Source organism: Melanerpes formicivorus, unplaced genomic scaffold, assembly GCF_026170545.1.
Source record: "Melanerpes formicivorus ecotype bairdi unplaced genomic scaffold, bMelFor1.0.p_v2 SCAF_115, whole genome shotgun sequence".
NCBI lineage: Eukaryota > Metazoa > Chordata > Aves > Piciformes > Picidae > Melanerpes > Melanerpes formicivorus.
Genome location: NW_027142467.1, coordinates 587,585 through 602,570, shown reverse-complemented (window position 1 = coordinate 602,570; position 14,986 = coordinate 587,585). Strand labels below are relative to the sequence as shown.

The window sequence follows — 14,986 nt, the reverse complement described above, 5'->3', positions numbered from 1 at the left end:
TCTGCTATTAAGCTGTTCTTGTCCAGAACAGTCCAACAAGGCCAAAGGCAAGGTCCTGCACTCAGGTCGGGGCAATACCAAGCCCCGGGTGCAGAGTGGAGATGAGGAGGAAATTGTTGGCAGCGAGAGTGGGGAGAGACTGGCACAGGCTGCCCAGGGAGGCTGTGGCTGACCCCTGGAGGTGTTCAGGGCCAGGCTGGATGAGGTCTCAGCATCCTGGGCTGGTGGGAGGTGTCTGTCTGCCTCCTTAGCTCCCGCTCGTCGTTCCCGAGCCTTGTTTCTGGCTCTTTCCCGCTTCGAGCTCATCCTCCGATCTCGGCGTTCAGAGCAGCTCCTCAGAGGCTCCTTCAGCCTCCACGTTCGCCCCGCGGGGGCAGGGCAGCGGCAGCAGCCCGGGCGGTGCCGGGGGCGCCAGCAGGGGGCCCGGAGCGTCCCGCCGGCAGCTCGCGCCCCCCGCCCACGGCAGGGCCACGACTCCCGGGGGCCGCGCGCTCCGGGGGGCCGCGCGGCGGTGACGTCAGAGCGGCGCCGGTGCCCTGGGCAGCGGAGCGGGGCCGAGCGGGGCGCGCGCGGCGCCTGCGCGGGCGGCCATGGGGAGCCCGGCGGCGGCGGGCTGGGGCGCGGCTCCCTCCAAGCGCGCGCGGCGCGGGAGCGGGAGCGCTCCGGACGAGCCCCGCGGCCCCGGCGACCCGCGGCTGTGGGACACGGAGCGGCTCTGCCAGCACCTCCAGCGCAGCGGCGTGGCCGAGCCCGGCCTGCTGCGCCGCTTCCGAGGTAGCGCTGGGGCCCGGGGCCGGGGCCTGGGGCCGGGCGGCCCCTCGGGGCGGCGGGGCCCCGCCGCTAACGTGTGCTTGCCCCCGCAGAGAGCGGAATCACCGGGAGCATGCTGCTGGACCTGCCGGCCTGCGCCCTCGAGGTCACCCGCGTCTGGTGAGAGCCGCGCCCGGGCCGCGGGGTGGAGGGGCGGTGAGAGGCGGTGAGCCCCCGGCCGCCGCCGCGCTCGGGCACGCTTCCTCCTCGGGAGCAGGAGGAGGAGGAGGAGGAGGCTTCGGCCGCGGCTGCCGCGCCGGGCGGCCCCTGCGGGGCGTGGGTGCCGCGGGACCTGCCGCGGGTGGCAAGTTCCGAGAGAAGGAAGTCTCCTGAGCTCAGGGCTGGCCTCGTCCCCGTCCCACTCATGCCCGGGGGACCGCAGGGACCGGTGCAGCGTGGGACGGGCTCCGTGTGCGATGCTGAACCTCCAGATCAGTTGTCCTGCTGCTCGCCCAGCCCAGCCCAGCTGCTGCCATCCTGAGCCTGGAAGCCTATGTCCCGTAGCTGTGAAGAGCAAAAGGCATCCATTCCTGAAGCTGCCGTGCAGCTCGCAGCAGCAGCAGCACAGTAACCCTTTCGGTGGGGATAGGAGCACCCGCCTGAGCTGCAGGGGCTTTCGTGGGAGCTGTCCTCGGAGTCTGGTGGCTGCTGCTCCCTTTCTGGTGCAGCAGCAGCGGTGGTGGTTGGTGCAGCAGGTAGGTGCTGGGCTCTCCAGGCTGGCTTCACCCTCCCCAGCACAACTCCCACGGTTGCTGGGACGTGAGGTCAAGCGGTCAAGCCTGCAGTGGGCAGTAGTGTCCTCCCTGCTCTAGTCATGAGGGCTGCGGTGACAGGTTTGACTCGATGATCTTTGAGGTCTCTTGCAACCTTAGTGATGCTGAATACTGACCTTGCTGTGCCTGCTGCAGTCGTGCTGCCGCGGAGAGGGAGGCTCTGTGTGCCCTGAGGGGACACCGCAGCACCAGTGGGAGTGCGCTCCGGCCAAGTCTTGCAGCCAGCCTGCTAGCCAGGCCCGTGAAAAGCGATCGATGACTTCTTAGAGCACGTGGAGATTGTTCCTGGCAGGAAGGAGGTTACAGGCCGCCAGACGCTGCCCTTTCCCTGGTGGTTGTTAGGCGTTCTTGCTCTTCTGCTACAGAGGAGAGTACAAATGGATGCTGTCACTCTGCCTGTCTGAAGGGCTCTCTCTGCACCCCTGGTTTGGTCTCCTCTGTTGGGCTGTGGGCATGTTTGGTCAGCACATATTTCCTTTTGCCTTCTGATATTTGCCTTGCTCCTTTGCTGACCTTGTTGACTCTGCTTCCTCCAAACATCTTAAACACTGCTGCTCTGCAGCTGTTTGCTCAGGTTGTGGCTGGGGGGCCTGAGGCAGTTTGGAGCGTGGTTGTCTGGCAGCACATGTCAGTGTGGGGGTGTTGAGTGCTTTGGTTGGGTGCTCGGCTGAGTGCCCTGTGCTGAGCTGGCAGGGCTCCATCTCTGTTGTCTTGGGACATCCTGGACGCGGTTGCAACTTGAGAAGGATGAGCTGGAAGTGTCTGGGTGTGGCCGTGGGGAGATAAAGCAGAAGTGGGGTGACTGCAGGCGATAAGGCCGAGGGCTTGTGCTTCGGAGCTCCGGAGGGAAGGTGGTGAGTCCCTAAGGTATCTTTGGTTTTCTTGGAAGCCGGATTTTAACCACAGCTGTTTGAAGTGTGCAGCTGGGTGGTGTGGTGAGGGAGGCAGCTAGAGGCCGTGCTCCTGCGGGGTGAGGTAATTGCCTGCCGTACTCATCAGGTGCTGGGTTTGCTTTGGAGGCTACCAGCAGGCTGCCTGTAGCACCTCGTGGCATCAAATGCCTTTGCAGATGCAACAGACACCTGCAGGTTGTCAGAGCACCGTGGGGCAGGCAGTGGGCAGGCAGGACAGGAGAGCAGGAGGTCGGTGGTGGAGAGGAGCTGGGCAGAGCACTCGGCACGGAGGGGTTGGTGCTGGGGGCTCGCTTTCACGAGGTGCTTCCTTCTGAGATCTTGTTTCTGTGGCTCGCTGGGTGAGCAGGTGCCAGAGCCTTCTGCTTGTTTCAAACAGCTTTGCACTGTGAGGGGTCCCTTGGCCACCTCTCTTCCCCTCTGCACACCTTGTCTCGCCCCTGGGACGGCCCAGGGGTGGATGTGCACATTTAGTTTGCTGTCATTCCTGGAGGTCCAGAGGGGAGAGCTGGGGAGGAGAGGGGCCCCCAGGCGGTGCTGTGGTTTTCCCAGGGGCCCTCCTGTGCAGGGAGGGGAAGTTGTGTGTGGTGTGCAGTCTGCCATGTGCTAACTACAGGCGATGGGGAGGGCTGGCTGACCTCTGGAGTGGTGCCTAATTGGGTGCAGCACAGGGGAGGGTCTCATCCTCATCATCTGGGGCATGAGGGAGGGTGCAGATGAAGCAAAGAGGGGTGGAGGGAAGAGGATGGGGAAGTGTCTTTGAAGGTCCCTTCCAGCTCAACTCCCCCCAAGTGTCAGTTGTCACCGCTCAGAGGCAGCCAGCAGCGTCGGGCATCAGTGCTTGGGCTGCTGGAGGAGCCCTGCCTGCAGGGTGCTGGGAAGCCACAGAGCTGGCACCTGGCTTGTGTGCAGCCTGCTGGCTGAGCTGGGCTGGCCAGGTAGGCATTGGGTGAAGAAACCTCCTGCTGTGGTCTTGTGTTTGCAGAAGGGTAGAGAGAGCTGTGGCACTGACCCTGCGGTGAGCAGGCACAGGAGGGCTGTGCTGGCAGCCTGCTTGCTGTGCTGGAGCCTGAGGGGTTGGTGGAGGCAGGGCAAGACAGGGCTCCTGCGCTGTGGCAGGAGGGGACATCTCAGCCTGCCTGGTCAGGTGGGGGTTGGGCTCTTCTATCAGCTGAGACTAGGGAGAAGATAGCTTGAAGTTGTGCCAGGGGAGGGTTAGTTTGGAGATGAAGAAAAACTTTCTGTGCTGCCAGAGTGGTCAGGGATTGGCAGAGGCTGCCCAGGGAGGTGGTGGAGCCCCTGTCCCTGGAGGGGTCCAGGAAGCATGGAGCTGCAGGACATGGTTCAGTGGCCATGGCACTCAGATTGCTGTTGGACACAGTGATTGTAAAGGACTTCTCCAGCCTCCATGGCTCTGTGGCTGGGCTGTGCTTGCTGTGCACAGTGCCTGCTGTGCTGCTTTGGCCTGGGAGTTAACTTCCCTCCTAGGAGCTGTGCTGTGGCTTTGTGCTGGTGACTGGGGGATGTTGCAGTAGCACTTGCTGCTCCTCACCCCACCACTGAGCAGCCTGGGCACCCAGGCTCTCTGACATCATGCTCAGCATGTCAAGCAGGGGCAATGAGGAGTGGGAGGAGGTTTGGAGCTGCAGTGGTCATCTTCCAGAGTAACCAGGAGGCAGGATGGAGCCTTGCTGGCCATGGCTCAGCTCCTGCCTGCTGATGGGAAGTGGGGAAGGAGTTCCTTGTGCTTTGCTTGCACACATGGCTTTTGCTCTGCCTGTTACACTCTCCTCAGCCCAGCCCAGGAGTTTTCTCACTCTTAACCCTTCTGAGTCTCTCCCCATCCCAGCTCTGGGCTGGGGGGCAGCAGCTGTGTGAGGCTGAGCTGCTGGCTGGGGTTGCACCCTGGCAGGTTTGCTCATCTGTGCTGGCAGCAGCACCCAGCTGGCCTGGCTCTGCTCTGCCTGTACCTGCAGGGCCTGGGGATCACACACCTTCCTCCTCATCTCCCTGCTTGTCTCCCAGTTAATGTTCAGAGAATCACAGGGATCCTCCATCCAAAGCAGGAGCACCCAGGGCAGGTCACACAGGAGCAGTGTGCAGGTGGCTTTGGAATCCCTCCAGAGGAGACTCCACAACCCCTCTGGGCAGCCTGCTCCAGGCCTCCAGCAGCCTCACACCGAAGCAGTTTCCCCTCCTGCTGAGATGGAATTTCCTGTGGCTGAATTTACCTCCCTGCCCCTTGGCCTGTCACAGGGCACCACTGCAGAGCCTGGCCCCCTCCTCCTGACAGCTCCCTTCAGGTGCTTGCAGGCATTGGTCAGGTCCCTCTCAGCCTTCTCTTCTCCAATATGAACAGCTCCAGGGCTCTCAGGCTGTCCTCAGGTGCTCCAGTCCCTTCATCCTTTCTCCTTCCTCCTCATTCAGCATCTTTGTGGCCTTTAGAAGTACAACTCAGTGCTTCAGAGCAGCAAGCTGTGTCCTGCCCTCAGCATGGCTGTCACTTAGCCCTGCCTCTGCCCCTCAGCACTGTAGTCCTGCCTCCAGTCCCTTGTGCACTTTGTGACCCAGATATCTTTGGGGGCAGTTGTTGGCCACTGTGCAGTGGTGCTGCTGCCCCTCTTGCAGCGTTACGGATTGTTCAGCAAGCAGGGAGCAGAGCCCAGCCCCCACCCCACTGCAGCCTCCTCTCAGGGAGCTGCAGGGAGCAATGAGGTCTCTCCGCAGTCTTCTCATCTCCAGACTGAACACCCCCAGCTCCCTCAGCTGCTCCTCCCCAGCCCTCTTCTCCAGACCCTTCTCCAGGTCCTTCTCTGGGCCTGCTCCAGCCCCTCAAATGTCCTTGGAACGAGAGGCTCAGAACTGAACCCAGGCCTCAAGCTGTGGCCTCCCCAGTGCCCAGCAGTGGGACAATCACCTCCCTGCTCCTGCTGCCCACCCCAGGGCTGCTCCAGGCCAGGCTGCTGGAGGCCTTCTTGGCCACCTGGGCACCCCCTGGCTCACCTCCAGCTGCTGGCACCCCTTCTGCTGGGCAGTTTCCAGCCCCTGTGTCCCAAGCCTGGAGCCTTCCTGGGGTGGTTGTGCCCCAAGTGCAGGACCCAGCCCTTGGCCTCAGCTGATGGATCCAGCCTGGCCAGGTCCCTCTGCAGAGCCTCCCTGCCCTCCAGCAGATCAGCACTGCCACACAACTCGGTGTTGAGAGCCAGCTTACTGAGGCTGCTCTCTGTATTTGTTCATCCAGATCATTGCTAAAGATGTTAAGCACAAGTGGTGAGCCCTGGGGCTCCCCACCTGTGCCCAGCCACCAGCTGGCTCTCCCTCCATTCCCCAGCACTCTCTGGGCCTGGCCATCCCCCAGTGCTTTCCCCAGCAGTGCCCATCCAGGCCTAGGGCAGCAGTTGTGTCCTGAGGATGCTGAGGGGAGCAGTGCTGAAGGCTCTGTGGCAGTGCAGGCAGAGAACATCCCCAGCCTGCCCCTCACCCCCTGACAGGTCACCTTGGCATGGAAGATCAGGAGCTGCCCCTCCTGAGGCCCTGCTGGCTGGCCCTGCTCTCCTGCCTGTCCTGTGTCTGCTGTGTCATGGCACTCAGGGGGACCTGCTCCATGGCCTTCCCTGGCACTGAGGGCAGCCTGACAGCTCCCTGGCTCCTCCTTCCAGCCCTTCTTGTAGATGGCATCAGCTTTGCAGCCCTCCAGTCAGCTGGGCCCTGCCCACTGAGCCAGGGCTGCTGGGCAGTGCTGGAAGGAGCCTTGGGGAGCACTGCCAGCAGCTCCTTCAGCACTCTTGTGTGTAGCCCATTCAGCCCCACAGGCTTGGGGCTGGGGGGTTCAGCAGCTCCCTCACCATTTCCTCATGGATTATGGGGGTCTCATTCTGGCCCCCTCCCTGTCCTCCAGCTCAGGGGGCTGGGTGCCCAGGGAACAAGGAGTTCTGCTAGGGAGTGAGGCAAGGAAGGCACTGAGCACCTCAGCCTCTTCCTCCTCCTTTCTCACCATGGTTCTCCCTGCAGCCAGCAGAGGATGGAGACTCTCCCTTCTCCTCCTCCTGCTGCTGCTGTGTTTACAGAGACATTGGATTGTCTTTAACAGCAGCAGCCAGGCTGAGCTCTGTTGGGCCCTGCTGATTTTCTCCCTGCACAGCCTCACTGCATCTTTGTAGCCCTCCTGAGTGGCTCTGTCAGCTCTGCCAAAGGTCACCAACTCTCCTTTTGCTCCCCAGCTCCAGAGATCTCTCCATGCAGCCAGACCCCTGGCTCCCCAGCCCCACGGGTGGGGGCAGCCTGCTGCTGTGCTGCTGAGCCTTCTGTCAGGGGCTGAGCTCAAGCCTGCTGCCCAGGTGGGAGTGCTGGGGCAGAGCCTGATGGGGCTTGAAGCTCAGGTTGCAGTGTGGGAGGCTTCCTGCTCCAGTGGCTGCTGCTGGGTTCCAGGTTCCTTTGGGTGCTGTCCTTTCTGCTGGGGTGGCAGCAGGACAAGCAGGGGCAGGGCAGCAGTTTGTGCCTTGGGCTTTTGGCTGCCTTGCTGCACCCTGCTGGTCCTGCACACAGGCTGAGGGGAGGATGCCTCTGGTGCCATGGGGCTCTGACTGCAGATCAGTAATCTCCATTCTGCCCTTTTTTCTCCTCTCAGTCCTGAGGTTTTGAGTGTCACTTTTCCCTCCCTCCTGGGTTGGGGCAGTAGCCAGGTTACCCTGCTGGATTGGTCTGACCCCTTCTGATTCAGACCATCACAGCTTCCTTCCTGAAGGGTGCCCAAGCTTCCTGGACTCCTTGCCCTTCAGGGCAGCCTCCCAAGAGACTTTGTCAGTCACTGAGCAAGTCAAAGTCTGTGCAAGGTGTCCATTTCACTGCCCTCTCCTTGTGTCCCCAGGGGCTGACAGCTCTCATCCCATGATCACTGTGCCCTGACAGCCTCCAACTTCCCCCTTGTGTCCTTTCCTGTTCACAAGCAGCAGGTCCAGGCTGGAGCTGTCCCTCCTTGGCTCCCCCAGCAGCTGTGTCCCACCCCCAGGAACCTCTGGCACTGTTCTCTCTCTGCTGTGTTCCCAGCAGACATCTGGGGAGCTGAAGTCGCTGAGAGCGAGGGGCAGCCACCATGAAACTTCTCCCAGTGCTGACAGAGCTTTCATCCATCCTGGCTGGGTGACTCCTCCAGGCAAGCAGCCTTGGTGGCCTTGCCCACAGGGCCTCAGCCCTGCCCTCACCTTCATTCAGCTGTGTCCCTGGCAGAGTTGGGCCCCCCCTGCCTCTCCTTGCTGCCCATCCCTTCTGAGAAGTTGGAGCTGTGGCCTGCAGTGCTCCAGTTGTGTGAGCCAGCCCCCAGGGACCTGGCATTGCTGCCCTCTGGCCTCCAGCTGCTGCTTGCTGCCCATGCTGGGTGCACTGGTGTGGCTGCTGCTGCCTGCCATCAGGGGAGAAGTTCTGATTCCTACCTGAGTGTTCACAGCCACTTCTGTGGTGACTAAGCTGTCACTGAGCCCTGCTGCTGCATGGATCCCCATCCCCACCCCCACTGAGACCCCCACTCCTCTCTAGCAAGCCCAGTCTCCTCCTCATCCCTCTTCCAATCGAGTTTAAAGCTTTTCCCATGAGCCCTGCATGATTCTTGTCTCAGTCCTTTTTCCCTTGGAGACAAGGCTGCCCCTCTGTGCCAGCAGGCCTGGTGTCTTGCAGGCCAAGCTGTGCTCCAAGAACCCAAAGTCCTGCTGGTACCACCAGCCTCAAAGCCAGGAATCCATCTGCTGACTCTCCCTGTCTAAACCTCCTCCCTCCCTGCAGCTGGTGGGGCAGAGGGGATCTCTGCTGTGCTGATGAGCCCTCCACCAGCTCTCCCCAGGCCCTGAAATCTCTCTCACTTGGACTTCTTGACTGAAGTTCATCACTGCCTACCTGGAAGATTATTAAGGTGTAGTAGTCCAAGGGCTGGACTAGGGTGGGAAATGTTACAGTCTCACAGTATAACTTAGGTTGGAAAGGACCTCGAGGATCATTGAGTCCAACCTCTCAACACAGACCCCATGACTAGACCATGGCACCAAGTGCCACATCCAATCCCCTCTGGAACACCTCCAGGGATGGGGACTCCACCACCTCCCTGGGCAGCACATCCCAATGACGAACGACTCGCTCGGTGAAGAACTTCCTCCTCACCTCGAGTCTAAACCTCCCTTGGCGCAGCTTGAGACTGTGTCCTCTTGTTCTGGTGCTGGTTGCCTGGGAGAAAAGACCAACACCTTCCCAGCCACATCCACCTTTCAGGTAGTTGTAGAGGGCAGTGAGGTCACCCCTGAGCCTCCTCTTCTGCAGGCTAAGCAACCCCAGCTCCCTCAGCCTCTCCTCACAGGGCTGTGCCCCAGACCCCTCCCCAGCTTTGTTGCCCTTCTCTGGACACCTTCAAGTGTTTCAATGTCCTTCTGAAACTGAGGGGCCCAGAACTGGACACAGGACTGCAGGTGTGGCCTGAGCAATGCAGAGTCCAGGGGCACAATGACTTCCCTGCTCCTGCTGGCCACACTGTTCCTGATGCAGGCCAGGATGCCCTTGGCCCTCTTGGCTCCTGGGCACACTGCTGGCTCATGTTCAGGCAGCTGTCAATCAGCACCCCCAGGTCCCTCTCTGTTTGGCAGCTCTCAGCCACTCTGACCCCAGCCTGTAGCTCTGCCTGGGGTTGCTGTGGCCAAAGTGCAGCCCCTGGCACTGGGACTTGTTGAATGCCATCCTGTTGGGCTCTGCCCATCTGTCCAGCTGGTCGAGGTCCCTCTGCAGAGCCCTTCAGCCCTCTAACTGACCAACATCTGCTCCTAACTTGGTGTCATCTGCAAACTTGCTGATGACTGACCCAATCCCCTCATCCAGATCATCAATGAAGATGTTGAAGAGGATGGGGCCCAGCACTGATCCCTGGGGGACAATGTTCTCTTGCTGTCCTTAGTTGTGGCCCCAGGGAGGCAGGAGGCTTCCCTCAGAAGTGGTCTGGCGTGTGGCTAGGGTCTGCTGCTCCCTTCAGAAGAGAGTCACTTGTGACAGGGACAGGGCTGTTTGTCTTCCCTGAGGCTGCTTCCATGCCAGCTGTGGTCCAGCTAAGCCTTGGCACCTCCTCTGAGCCTGCTGGACCCTTCTCACTGGCTGCTCCAGAGAAGAGCTCTGCAGGGGCCCTGGGGGGTGTGCAGGCTCCTGGGGTGAGGTGCCAGGCAGGTCCTTGTCACCCCCACTCCCTGTGCTCCACATCACCACTTTCAGCAAGTTGAAGAGAGGACAGGGAGCCCTTCATGTCCTGAGCTCTGACTGACTGCTGGCCCTCTTTGGAGGAAGGTGAGGGCTGGCTGCACCTCTCTGCCCTTCCCAGCCCTCGGCCTGTCCATGTCCTGGCTCAGCTCAGCCTCCAGGCTGCGATATTCAGCCAGTGGCACTGCCCCCAGGGCTGTCTGTGGCAGCCTCCCTTGGGAGGGCACTCCCTGCAGCTGGGCACCTGCATGTTTGCTGGCAGCTCCATTGGGCTGCTGACCTTTACATCAGCAGAAGGGTCATGGCACCTGCTCCAAGCTGGCACCTGCACTGAAATGGCCTTTTTGGTGCTCCTGAGTGGATCCAGCAGGCTCCCCAGGGCCTGGCTCCCCAGGGTCTGGCTCCCCAGCAGCACTGCTCCCAGCTTCCATGACTTGAGGGAGAGCTCCAGAAGCAAAGTGGCTGTAGATGGCTGGAAGCAGATTGCTTCTGGTTTTGCTATCCCTGAACTGTTCCTGAAGTGGTGATGGAGCTGCTTGGTTGGCAGCTGAAGTGCTGGTCCTGGCTGAGGCAGCCATACCTGTGGGCATCTGCTGTGAGCAGCAGCTGAGTGCTGCTGGCTGGAGCTCACAGAGCAGCTGCAGTTGCCTTTCATGGGAGCATAAGGGTAGGTGTGCAAAGCTTCTGGTTTGCTGGCTGCAGAGGAGTTCCTTGGCTCTTCCACCAGGCCAAGGCTCTCAGCAGAGAGCAGGGAGGACAGGCAGGTGCAGGTAGTCCTCCTCTTGTCTCCAGTGCTTGCTGCTTTCCATTACCCTGCAGCAGTGAGCCCTCAGGAGGGGGTTGTGAGTGTGCCCCCAGCCAGAGCTGCTGCAGTACCACACTGCTCTGCCACAACCACTGCTGCTCCTCACCTTGCTCCTGAGTCAGAGCAGCTGAAGACTTGTGGTGAGCTGTGGGCAGCCCAAGAGCTCCCTGGCAGGGAAAGAGTGCTGAGTGCTTGAGACCAAAAGCTGCCCAGCAGCAGCTCAGGTGTGTGTGAGGTCAGTAGTTCATGGGCTGGAGATGCTAAAGGGCTCCCTGAGAAGAGGGGAGGTGCACCAAGCAGTTGGCTAGGAGCTGACGTTTGGTAGTGCTGCTTTGTGCTAGTGTTTAAACCCAAAGACTGCTACCAAGCTGCTCTCAGGGGGGTTACCTGCTGCTGAGTGTCAAAGGTAGCAGACTGGACATAGGTGGTGAGGTGTTTGCTCTTCTACCAGGGCTGAAAGCATCCTGCTGGAGGAGGAGGCTTGCAGGCAGTGAACAGGAGTGGCTGTGATGCTGCCTTACCTCTGCCTCCAGCCTGCTCCTGCCTGTGCCCTTGGGCTGCAGCAGAGCACCTGCCCTGACAGCCTCTCTGGGTCTGCTGGAGGGGCCCTTCAGGTCCACTCAAACTGAGAGTAAAGCATCCTGGCAGCAGAGAACCCCTAACTGGCACCCAGCCTGCAGCACCTGCTGAACTCCCCTGCCTCTGCTGGGGGTGTTGCAATTGATTTACACCAAATTCCAGTTAATTTGGCCCAATAAAGCTGCTTGTGTTACAGAGTTGCTTGAGTGAAAGAAAGGTGTATAAAAAGCACTGGAATGTTGTAGCTGAAGGAATCTTTCAGCCTTTCAACTGCTTGCTGCTGAGGCACTGCTCACTGTCCTGCTGCAGAAGGTTAAAGGTCCTCCCCTGAAGGAAACTGGTGCAGGAGTGGTGGATTTCCTGCTGTGTCTGCTCTTGGCTCTTCCACTGCTTGACAGAAAGCTGCTGGAGCTGTTTGTCCTCTTCTGTGCTCCACTTCACTATCACAGAGCAGTAGGGGCTGGAAGGAGCCTCTGGAGATCATCCAGTCCAAGCCCTCTGCCAGGGCAGGGTCAGGCAGGGCAGGGGGCACAGGATGGTGTCCAGGTGGCTTGGGAATGACTCCAGAGATGTAGACTGCAGCACTCCCCAGGGCAGCCTACTCTAGGGCTCCACCACCCTGAAAGAAGCTCCTCCTCATGTCTGGGTGGAACTTCTGATGCTCCAGCCTGTGCCCACTGCCCCTTGTGCTGCCACTGGGCACCAGTGAGCAAAGCCTGGCCCCCTCCCCCTGCCAGCCACCCTCTGAGTGTTGCTCAGCAGGGCTGAGATCCCCCCCAGGCTGCTCTTCTGCTCCCAGAGCAGCAGCAGCACCAATGAGCACAGCTCACTGCAGTTGGGGTCTCTCTCTCAGGTGTTCCCCTCAGCAGGACACTTCTCAAGGGCTCCAGGGAGCAGCCTTGGGGAGAACCAGGCTGGCTTCATGCTGTGAGCTGCTCCAGCCTGCATCTTAAAGACCCAGCAGTGCAGGAGCTGAGTCAAGACAGGGGCTGACCCAAACTGCTGGCAAGCAGCTCTGAGCCTGCCAGGGAAGCAGCCAGAAAGCTCTGCCCTGGAAAAGCCAACTTGTGCCAGCTCCCTTCTGCCACCACCTCTGGTGCCCAGTGTGAACTGCTTGCATCCTGTGCCTGAGGAAGCTGCAGGGGTGGCTGCTGCTCTAGGAGAGCAACCAGAGGCCAGAGCCAGATGGAGCTGCAGAAGTCACTCTGTGTGTTGCCAGCTGCAGAGGGCAACAGGTGGCACACACTGCTCTCACTGGCTTTTCCTCTCCTTTCTAGCCTCCCAGCTGAGAGACTGAAGGTGCTGGCTTGCCTGAACAAACTGAGGCAGCAGGACATGGATGTCATGAAGGTAAGTGACCATGGATGAAGGTGGCACCAGTGCACAGTGGTGTCAGGAGGAGACCACTCCAGGGCATCTCTGCTGCCTGCCCTTGCCCTGGCAGTGCCAGCTGGTGCTGTGGTGGTGCTTTGCAGAGCTGCAGCCTGAGCCTTCTCCCTTGAGACACCGTGATAAGGAGAGGGATTGGAATCATCAGCTGAGAGCTTTCTGTGGGCACCTGGTGCTTGAGAGAGATGGCTTGAGCAGCTGAGCTGTTTGAAGTGTGTTGAGAAGCTTCCCTTTCACATCTCCTTGTGTGGAGACAGCCCTTGGGTGGCTGCTGGGTTGGCCCCAGGCCTGGGTTAGCAGTCTCCTCCTCACTTGCAGTGCTTGCCCTGTGCAGCAGCTTCTCAGTGGTAGGTGTTGGGGTAAGTGGGGCCAGGCCTGCAGGCAGGCTGCACATCTGCTCAAGCCCAGGCAGCTCGGTGTGGACAGAGCTCAGGACAAGCACAGTGTGAAGTTATTTCCCCTGCTGCTTGGAGGCCAGGGTTGATGGTGTGTGTTTATCTTCTCTGGGGCTACTCAGATGCCTCCTGAAGAGCACCCTTAGGGATGGCCAGGGAGGGTTTTCATATTGCAATTCCCTTGGGTTTTGCCCTTCATTTAATCAGGCTTCCACTCTGCCAGCTCCCCCTGGACTTTGGAAGCCAGGAGCAGTGTGAAGGCAAACACTGGCTGTCTGGGACATGCACTGCAGTGTCCTGCTTTGGAAAGCCACAGAAACATTCAGGTTGGCAAAGAGCCTCAGGGTCACCAGGTCAAACTGAGAACCCTGCTCTGCAAGGGTCACCCCTAAACCACAGCCCCAAACACCACATCCAGACCACCTCCAGGGTTGGTGACTCCACCACCCTCCTGGGCAGCCTGTGCCAGTCTCTGACCACTCTTTCCATGAAAGTATGTTTCCTACTGTCCAGTCTAGGCCTACCCAGTCCTAGCTTGAGGCCCTTCCCTCTTGTTCTGTCACTGCCTGGGAGAAGAGACCAGCAGCTGAATGAAGAGAGGAATTCTCTCAGGTGCTGAGGTTTGGAATGGCACAGCAGCTGGTGACATGTTAATTCCCTCACAGCAGCAGGCAGCCCAGTTAGAGCTCCAGCTGAGCACTGCTGTGACAGACAATGAAAAGCATTGTTATAAATATATTAATGCTAAAAAGAGGGCAAGAGGAACCTCCACTCCCTGTTGGACCTGGAAGGGAACACTCTCACTGAAGGTGAGGAAGAGGCTGAGGTCCTGAACACCTTCTGTGCCTCCATTTCCAACAGTAAGGCAGGAGGGCTGCAGGACAGCTGGCCTCCTGAGCTGGCAGGTGGGGGCAGGGAGCAGTGCAGGTCCCCTGTGAGCCAGGAGGAAGCAGTTAGAGACCTGCTGAGCCACTTGGATCCCCACAAGTCCATGGGACCGGATGGGATCCATCCTAGGGTGCTGAGAGCTGGCAGGCGAGCTCCAAGCCACTCTCCATCATTGTTCACCAGCCCTGGCTCACTGCAGAGGTCCCAGAGGACTGGAAGCTGCCAAGGTGCTGCCCATCCACAAGCAGGGCTGGGAGGAGGAGCCAGGGAATGCCAGGCCTGTCAGCCTGAGCTCAGTGCCAGGCAAGGTTGTGGCACAGGACATCCTGAGTGCAGTCACACAGCACTCACAGCATGGCCAAGGGCTCAGGCCCAGGCAGCATGGGGTTAGGAAGGGCAGGGCCTGCCTGACCAACCTGAGCTCCTTCCATGCCCAGGGCACTGCCTGGTGGCTGTGGGGCAGGCTGTGGATGGAGTCTGCCTGGGCTGCAGCAAGGCCTTTGCCACCATCCCCCACAGCAAGCTCCTGGCCAAGCTGTCAGCCCCTGGCTTGGCCAGCAGCAACTCTGAGCTGGGTTAGGAAGTGGCTGGAGGCTGAGCCCAGAGAGTGGTGGTGAATGGTGCCACAGCCAGCTGGCAGCCAGGCCCCAGTGCTGTGCCCCAGGGAGCAGTGCTGGGCCCCAGCCTGTTCCATATCTTGATTGGTGATCTGGAGGAGGGGATGGAGTCCATCAGCAGTGAGTTTGCAGCTGACAGCAAGCTGGGGGCAGGAGTTGAGCTGTGAGAGGGTAGAGAGCTCTGCAGAGGGACCTTGCCAGGCTGGGCAGATGGGCAGAGGCCAAGGGCAGGAGACTGAACACATCCAAGTGCCAGGGGCTGCACTTTGGCCACAACAACCCCAGGCAGTGCTACAGGCTGGGGGCAGAGTGGCTGAGAGCAGCCAGGCAGAGAGGGACCTGGGGGTGCTGGTTGACAGCAGCTGAACATGAGCCAGCAGTGTGCCCAGGGGGCCAAGAAGGCCAAGGGCATCCTGGCCTGCAGCAGGAAGAGTGTGGCCAGCAGGAGCAGGGAGCTCATCCTGCCCTGTGCTCAGCACTGCTCAGGCCACACCTGCAGTCCTGTGTCCAGCTCTGGGCTCCTCAGGTCAGGAAAGAGGTTGAGCTGCTGGAAGGTGTCCAGAGAAGGGCAACAAAGTTGGGGAGGGGCTTGGAACAC

The 14,986-nt window shown here is 60.3% G+C and overlaps 1 protein-coding gene across 2 annotated transcripts in view; it reads left to right on the top strand.

The window, feature by feature from the left end:
- Window positions 1-590: 590 nt before the first annotated feature.
- Window positions 591-14,986, top strand: part of SAMHD1 (SAM and HD domain containing deoxynucleoside triphosphate triphosphohydrolase 1) — a 49,014-nt gene continuing 34,618 nt past the window's right edge. The window contains exons 1-3 of one of the 2 annotated variants that reach the window (XM_068167319.1): window positions 591-774; window positions 864-930; window positions 12,377-12,449. In XM_068167319.1, coding sequence (XP_068023420.1) covers window positions 591-774; window positions 864-930; window positions 12,377-12,449 — 324 coding nt within the window. Of the gene's footprint in view, window positions 775-863; window positions 931-1,989; window positions 2,451-12,376; window positions 12,450-14,986 lie in introns of those variants that run through there. The other variant, XM_068167320.1, reaches the window with a different exon arrangement.